Below are 8,806 nucleotides of genomic sequence, written 5' to 3'. Positions count from 1 at the left end.
ATGGTTTGTCATCTGAGAATGTAATACTGTGTTTAAAATTCTGCTCAGTAAGGTACGGCAATTCATCATGAATCTGTGGCGAATCCGCCACACACAGACTCCAGCGCCATCTAGTGACAAAAACATTCCAGTTGGCAGGATATCAACTTCAGCATCAAGAAGAGAAGAAGAAGATAGCATTGTGCCTTTTTGAGTCAAGCAGTTTGTTTCAACGACACGTCACGTATTAACAACCACCGTTTGTAAAGAACCAAATACACATTTTATTTTAATTCATTTTTCATTATTGTGTAAATAAAGTTTGTAAATAAATCATTAGTAGTAAGAAATAAACATTGTGTGGCAAACTGGCCACAAATCGTGTAACGCTAGATTAACGCTTCTAAATTGTGGAAATTTACTTTGAACAACAATTCTGTTCGCGAAGTCCATACAACACTTTGTCAATTTTACCAAAATTACTGTATATAAAGCGAATATGATCCCTAAGCTGTTAACAAATCACCATTACATCCATTAAAATTACTGTTTGGTGCGGAAGAGCTACAATTACGGTGAATGGCGAGAGCTATTGATCCATACGGACTGAATTTTTGTTTCGAAAAAGTAATGAGTTAAACTTTGACAACATTTGCGAAATAAATTGGGTAACAACTGATCGGTCGTTCGTGTGATTTAACATCTTCAAATAATTTTTTATAGAGCTATGTCATTGGTTAATGCCGACAAATCAACAACTCTTGAAGCATTGGAAGCCAATGTTTCTGCCACCATTGATGCCATACGGCCACATTTATTGCTAAAAATAGTCAGAAGTTGGACTGATCGAATGGACCATATAACTCACATATAACAAAAAAGATATTCAAAAAAAAATTATCTTCCAGATTATAATAAAAAAATCTGTTGTTGTTCATTCCAAGAGTATTTCTTTCTTGTATTATTAATTTAAGTCCCCATGTAGCTAAAAAAGCTTTAAGCTTTTATATTGGTCACCGTCATTTTGTTAGTTGCATACACAAGTGTGATTCTTCGCACGCTTAAGGTTGATGGATTTCTTGCTTAAATTCCTGCATTGCGTTGAGAATTAACGGCTCTGCTGGGAGCATTAACCTTTGACTTGGCAGTACGTGCGAATATTTTCTGTTTACAACTGGTTTATTAAATTTACAAATTAAAGATGCATAGTGGTAGTTTATAGTATTTATGTTTATGCTATTATAATAAAATAAATATTAACTTATTAGGAGATATATACACATAGTAGAAAAAGTCTACGGATATTCACATAATTTTTCTAAAATTACGCATAACTTTTTTAATTTGTACTCAAATTCATTTTTATTTCCTGATTTATTTTAACCAAGGAAACAACAATAAAGTTGCAATATTAAAACTAAACAGTTATTCTTTAAAAAAAAATTAAACACAATTATATGCAAAAGTAGCAATTTTGGAAGCAGAAAAAGTCTACGGATATTTCTTAATATTTACATTAAAACAATAATATTCACAAAAACCTTAAATTTAATAGCCTGTGGGATAACCTCTGCATTTAATAACCTCTGTTAAGCGTCTTTGCATGGACTTTGCAGTATCCTGTGCGTTTATTTCAAGCCATTCTTCCTTGATGACGTTTCTTACTATATCCTTGCTGGAAAACATATGCTGGCGAATCTTATTTTCCAAATAAACCCACAGATGTTCTATAGGACTAAGGACTGGTGATTCTGGTAGTGTTTGAAGTTGCTTGAGAGCATAGTACAGCATCCAAATCCGTACGATGGGTACTGTATGGTTAGAGTCGTTGTCCTGCTGAAACAAAAAGGTTGCCTCAAGTCCTAACATTCTGACATTTTCTTTCAAATTTGTTTTTAGAATATTTAGATAGACATATTTCTCCATTGTATCTTGTACAAATTCAAGTCTAACCGCACCATTACTTGCTATACACCCCTAAATCATTACGCCTTCACCAACACATTTTACTGTTTACTGTTTATCACAGGTTGTGCATAATTTTCTCCTTACAAGTTATCTAACTTTGATTCAAAGTATGTAAAATTAACTCTCATCGGAGAAAATAACTTATTTTCAGAACTTTATGGGTTTATTTATATGCTTTCTTGCAAAGCTTAATCATTTTATTCTATTATATCTGGATATGTATGGCTTCTTTCCTGCAATCAGGGTATAATACATGCATTTCTTCAAAATTTTCAGCACAGTATCAGGATATATTTTGTTTTCAAGTATTTCGGCAATATGTTCAGCTAGTTTGAAGGCTGTTACTCTAGCATTTACTTTCACCTGGTTGATTATGCTACGTCTTTCTCTATTTGACAGAATTGAGGGGCGGCGAGTGCGAAGTTTAGAAACGTAAGTACTGGTCTCTTTGAAGTTATTTGTAATTCTCTGCACAGATGAATATTGACGACCAATATCTTCAGCAATTTTTCTTTGGCTTACGTCATCTTTCTAAAATTTAACAGTTATTTGTCGCTCACTAAAACTAATTTCACGTCTTTTATTTTATATTGTAAAAATTTATTGCTTATATAAAAAAATATTATTAAATGATTAATTTTAAGACTTTTTAGAAAGTCAACTAATAATTAAATATCATTTAATGACACTTTTATGCTTGCAAGCGAATTTAAATTAGCGGTAAATGTAAATATTAAGAAATATCCGTAGACTTTTTCTACTTCAAAAATTGCTACTTTTGTATATAATAGTGTTCAATTTTTTTTTAAAGAATAACTGTTTAGTTTTTATATTGGAACTTTATTGTTGTTTCTTTAGTTAAAATAAATCAGGAAATAAAAATGAATTTGAGTAAAAATTATAAAAGTTATGCGTAATTTAAGAAAAATTCTGTGAATATCCGTAGACTTTTTCTACTATGTGTATATATATAGGCCGTGTGCTAGTTCGAGTAAATTGAAATTTCCTAGGGATTTTTTGCACTGCACTTATGTAAATATTTATTTATTTATTTATTGCACTTATTTATTATATCTTGTTAAAACTTTTCAAATTTATTTATTTATTTATTAAACATCTTATAAAATTTCCACAATGGGAACACCTAATTTACTTAATTTTTATTTAATTTACCCTACTCGAAATTCTGGTAAATACCATCATTCTGCCATACCGACATAATTTACTATTTCTCTCAATTTACTTGAACTTGCATAGGGCCATAGTGAATAAATAATGTTTTCAGTATTCATATATTAATATTTTAATTTATATATTTTATTATTATTATTCATTTATATTAATATATTTCTTTATATATTGCAAATATATTGCATAATTTCAATTTTATGTAGTGCGGAAATTTATATGAATTTGCGTCTTCACAATACAATACCCTCTGTAGACATATAAATAAAATTTTATTTTTTTTTAAATAAAATGTTTGTTCTTGTTATGTATTCCTTGCCATTTAAGCACAGCAGCTGTTGAAATAAATCGTGCGTTTAGGTTAGTTTACTGTAGCCGTTTGATGCTGATCTACGTACTAGTTGGAAGCTGAAATACGTTTTTAATGAATAAGTTTTGTTATAAATAGCATTTTAGTCCCTATTAACGTTATATATTTTTTCTGCCAAAATGTGGACACCAAAATTCTTAAAAGCGTTTCATGATTTTTCTAGGGTACTGTATTATGGTAAAAATCCAAGAGGTAAGTTTGTGCTTTTTAACTCATAATAGGAATTGAACTTTGGACTTCACTAATTTTAAACGTTATATCAATAAAATGATTTAACACGGAAATATATATCTTGATATTAATACACACAATTGTGTTTCAAACACAATTGAATTTTATTGCATTTGTGAAATTTATTGGACGTTAAAAAAATATGCAATAAAATTATTTGTTTAAATTATAACTTTCACCATTTTTTGTGTATTGTAGTATGCCTGTCAAATATTCGAAAGATGTCCAATGTTGCAAATAAACATTTGCAAACTAAAGTCGTTAATAACGTGCTCGTAATAAACTTCAATTCTCCTAGCTCCAGAGTTAATTGCCTTGGCCTCGATGTAAGCCAGGAATTCGAAAGTGTTCTCAAAGAGCTAGAAACTAATACAAATGTGAAATCAGCAATAATTATATCTGGAAAGCCTGGGTGCTTCATAGCAGGAGCTGATGTAATTATGTTAGAAAAATGCCAAACTGCCGAAGAAGCCACAAAAATATCTCATTCCGCGCAAATAATGTTCGATCGCATGGAACGTAGTCAAAAGCCAATTGTAGCAGCAATAAATGGTGCTTGTTTGGGCGGCGGATTAGAATTAGCACTTGCATGCCATTATCGTATCGCCACAGAAGATAAAAAAACCAAATTAGGTCTACCAGAAGTTATGTTAGGGTTACTACCGGGCGGAGGAGGTACTGTTCGTTTACCCAAATTTACTTCCGTACCTGTAACATTAGATATGCAACTAACAGGAAAGCAAATAACAGCGAAAAGAGCAAAGAAATTGGGTGTTGTTGATTTATTACTTAGTCCTTTAGGACCTGGCTTAGCACCTGCAGAAAATATCACAATGGAGTATTTAGAAAAAGTAGCGATTGAAGTAGCTAACGATATTTCCACTGGAAAACTTAAGGTATAGATACCGCATATTTTATAAAGTACTTTTCCTAATAATTAATCTGAATAAGGTCAAACGAGAGAAATCCGGAGTTGTCAATAATTTGTTGGAACATGCAATGGCATTAGATATTGTAAAAAATAAGATCTTTGATACTGCTCGTAAACAAGTAAAGAAAATGTCTGGTGGTCTTTACCCTGCGCCTCTAAAAGTTTGTATTGTAATTTTTTTGTCACTATAACGTTATCTTTTTAAATTTGCAATAGATTATAGACGTTATTCGTGTTGGTGTTGATAAAGGTATAAATGCTGGTTACGAAGCTGAAAGAAAGGGTTTCGGCGACCTTGCTATGACTACAGAATCAAAAGGCTTGTTAAGTCTTTTTCGAGGACAAACAGAATGCAAAAAAAATCGCTTTGGTAGACCTAAAAATGAACCTACTAATGTTGGTGTTCTGGGCGCTGGTCTTATGGGTGCGGGAATAGCTCAAGTGTCACTTAATAAAGGCTACGGAGTTGTTATGAAAGACACCACTGAGAGTAATCTATCTAGAGGTTTTGGACAAGTTCAGAAGGGTTTTGATACAGCAGTTAAACGAAAGCGTATTACGACTTATGAACGAGATCAGATTTTAGCGAAACTGAAACCAACCCTTTCTTATAACGATTTTCAAAATATGGATATTGTAATAGAAGCTGTTTTCGAGAATATCGATATTAAGCATCAGGTACTCAAAGAAATAGAGGGAGCCGTAAATGAAAATTGCGTAATTGCTACTAATACTAGCGCAATTCCTATTAAGAGTATAGCAAAAGGAAGTTCTCGCCCAGAAAAATTGGTAGGAATGCATTACTTTTCTCCAGTAGATAAAATGCAACTTCTTGAAATTGTAACACATCCAGGCACATCTAAAGATACAATAGCGACTGCTGTCAATGTGGGTTTAAAACAAGGTATAAAAATATTTTTGTACTAAGCTTAACTTTATTACTAATGACATTTTTAGGAAAAATTGTTATAATTGTTGGTGACGGCCCTGGGTTTTACACAACACGTATTTTGGCTACAATGTTATCTGAAGCAATCAGGTATTACGATATGAATTAACTGGAAAAATGGGTTATGTTTTTGTAAGACTTTTACAGGAAGGTGTTGATCCCATTGAATTAGATAAAATGACTAAACAATTCGGCTTTCCAGTTGGTGCTGCTACTTTGGCTGATGAAGTCGGAATAGATGTCGGCTCACACATTGCTACGGACCTGTCTAAGGTATAATTACTTTTGACTATCTTAATCAACGCATTAAATAAGACCTGTGTTTATATATGTAGGCTTTTGGAGAACGTTTTAGTGGTGGCAATTTGTCTGTCATGCAAGACTTAGTTTTGTCTGGATTTTTAGGACGAAAATCTAACAAAGGAATATTTTTATATGATGGTCAATCTGGAAAAAACCGACCTATTAACGCAGATGCTATGGAAATCATCAAGCAGAAATATTCGCTTTCTCCAAAAGGTCTCAATTCTGTAGAAGAAATGACGTTGCGTATGGTTTCTCGCTTTGTAAATGAAGCTGTACTTTGTTTAGAAGAAAAAATACTCGATAATCCTTTAGAAGGAGACATTGGTGCGGTTTTTGGTCTTGGATTTCCTCCATTCACTGGAGGCCCATTTAGATGGGTGGATCAATATTCAGCATCAAAACTGGTAGATAAAATGAATGCATATGCCGATTTATATGGTGAACCTTTTAAACCGGCTAAAACATTGATAGAAATGTCTAAAGATCCTACGAAAAAGTTTTTTGTTAAAAGTGCCTAAAATTTTAAATACCATATATTTACTTACATACCATAAAATATGAAAATAATTAACAACCTAAAACACAATTTAACTTATTTTTTCAATTTATCTATCATTTCTTTTTTCCATTGTGACTGATTCATAAAAAAAAAATGGAAAAAAAAGTGTTTTTGTTAAAAAATTGCACGCATTCTGAAAAAGTACGAAAGAAAAAAATTGTCAACATACAAATAATTAAATTTATTTATGTGTCATCTCTAATATTTTGTAAGCGAATTCACCAATTAATTTAATTCTGTTCTCGCGTTATTTTTCTTGAAACGTGTAAGTGACTCTGCGTATGTAATTCTGTTCTCGCGTTATTTTTCTTGAAACGTGTAAGTGACTCTGCGTATGTTCTTCCAAATTATTGTAATATCTGACGAAATTTAATGCCTAATACAAATATATGAGATTAGCATATGATTAAGCTAGTAAACGTAAATGTTCGTAGTCGTGTTATTTAATGTGCTAGACTGCAAATATATTTTTATACTTTATAGCAAAAACGAAATATAAGAAAACTTCTCAATTCTAGAAATTTTATTTCTACACACACTTGGCCGTTAACAATATGTTATTATCAATTTAGATTTTAAGTAAAATCCATACTTTTTTGGTAAGTGTTGTACTTGGCCTTAAGAATATGTAGATTTTGTATTTCAAGTTCAGAGTATTTACTTATGTCAAAGAGTATTAAATATACAAAGTGTATGTCAGGAACAAATTCGTTGTTTACACTGCGTGCATGGTGGTAGATGGGCTTGATGCTTGGTTTTTAACTCAAATTTTCAGAGCGTTATTAGAAAGAATGACCCAAAGAAAATATATATAAATACATTTATGATAATAAACATAGGCCTATTCTGAATCGCATGGGAATGAGAGTTTGTTCCCTGTTCCCAAGTTTGCTATTCTGAATAATTTGGGAATGGGAGTTCTGTTCCCTGTTCCCAATTTTCCTATTCTGAATCGCATGGGAATGGGAGTTTTTTTTCCCAATTTTGCACAAATTCTTTCCCAAGCAAATTGTTGGGGAGACAAGTTAAAAAATTATTAAAAATGGTTTAATTTAATATAAAAGTAACTGAAAATGATCAGATTTTTGAATATATTCAGGCCTATTCTGAGTCGCATGAGAATGGGAGTTTGTTCCCTGTTCCCAAGTTTGCTATTCTGAACAAATTGGGAGTGGGAGTTTTGTTCCCGGTTCCCAATTTTGCTATTCTGAATCGCATGGGAATGGAAGTTTTTTCCCAATTTTGCACAAATTCTTTCCCTACCAAATTGTTGGGGACACAAGTTAAAAAAGTATTAAAAATGGTTTAATTTAATATAAAAGTAACTGAAAATGATCAGATTTTTGAATATATTTTAATAAAATTATTATTATAATAAAATTATTACAATAAATTTAATATTTTCAAAGTTTTATTTTTTTATTTTATCCACAAGAGTTGATTAGTTTTCCGAATATATTTTAATAAATTTAATATAACTAAATTTTCATTTAATATATTTTATTAAAATAATTTTAATAAAAGTATAACAAATTTAAAATATTTAAATTTTTATTTATTTATTTTATTCGCACGGGTTTTTTTCACTAATTAAAGTGTTAACTATTGTTTTTAAAACAATAGAAAAATGAAAGGAGACCAAATTCTGAAATGAATGGGATTCCTAGAATAAGTTAAAATAAACTTTTGCAATTATGTTATGTGCAGGTAAAACATTGCTTCTTTTTTATTGTAACATCTGCACAATCATAAACTATTATTAGTTCACTAATTGAAGCATGAAGGACATTTCTATCCTAATTATATAAAAAAAATTAAATTATAATTTACGCAAGTTTTGTATAAAAGCAGTGAATGTTTGAAAATAAAGACATAGAAGAATTGATATCATAACGTAATGTTGTTTTTTAATTAGTTAAAAAAGAGTTAAAAATTTAGAAAAGAGTTAAATTTAACATGTAAGTTTTTGCGATTGATCCTCTGTTACAAAATTTCTTGCTCCTGTTCTTGAGCCAAATCCTCCGCTAAAGCTCGAAATGCAATTGAATGCATTTTTGAAAATTTTTCAAAATTTTTTATTTAAATAATCATTAACAACTGCACAATTCTTGTTTATTTCGCTCATGCACAATTCTTTTTATATATTTATTTTACTCATTAAAATAAAAGTTTTTTATTATTTTATTATTTATTATTTACTCATAAAATAACTTATATTTATTTCCGATAATTTGTGCAGCAAACAAAAAATGCGATTTTTACATTTAAATCAACATATGATATGCAATTCTTTTCTTTGTTTTGCTAATTTTCGCACTTTTCGTC

General features: G+C 30.5%; 1 protein-coding gene across 1 annotated transcript; it reads left to right on the top strand.

Moving 5' to 3' along the window:
- The first annotated feature begins 3,479 nt into the window (after nucleotides 1-3,479).
- Nucleotides 3,480-6,507, top strand: LOC119672112 (trifunctional enzyme subunit alpha, mitochondrial). The gene is made up of 7 exons (XM_038083079.1): nucleotides 3,480-3,697; nucleotides 3,935-4,632; nucleotides 4,688-4,828; nucleotides 4,884-5,571; nucleotides 5,625-5,706; nucleotides 5,754-5,889; nucleotides 5,952-6,507. The coding sequence occupies exons 1-7, from the start codon at nucleotides 3,625-3,627 to the stop codon at nucleotides 6,438-6,440; spliced, it is 2,307 nt and encodes a 768-aa protein (XP_037939007.1). The 5' UTR covers nucleotides 3,480-3,624; the 3' UTR covers nucleotides 6,441-6,507.
- Nucleotides 6,508-8,806: the final 2,299 nt, after the last annotated feature.

This window comes from Teleopsis dalmanni, chromosome 1 (assembly GCF_002237135.1).
Source record: "Teleopsis dalmanni isolate 2A chromosome 1, ASM223713v2, whole genome shotgun sequence".
NCBI lineage: Eukaryota > Metazoa > Arthropoda > Insecta > Diptera > Diopsidae > Teleopsis > Teleopsis dalmanni.
The sequence above is the reverse complement of the archived record's forward strand: the minus strand, read 5'-3'. Positions and strand labels throughout refer to the sequence as shown.

What these genes read in the sequence shown, in the direction of transcription:
- LOC119672112 (XM_038083079.1), top strand. Translation starts at nt 3,625, where the DNA reads ATGTGGACACCAAAATTCTTAAAAGCGTTTCATGATTTTTCTAGGGTA. An exon ending in TTTACCCTGCGCCTCTAAAA is followed by an intron (nt 4,829 to 4,883) that starts GTTTGTATTGTA and finishes AATTTGCAATAG; the next exon opens with ATTATAGACGTTATTCGTGT. An exon ending in TTGCTACGGACCTGTCTAAG is followed by an intron (nt 5,890 to 5,951) that starts GTATAATTACTT and finishes TTATATATGTAG; the next exon opens with GCTTTTGGAGAACGTTTTAG.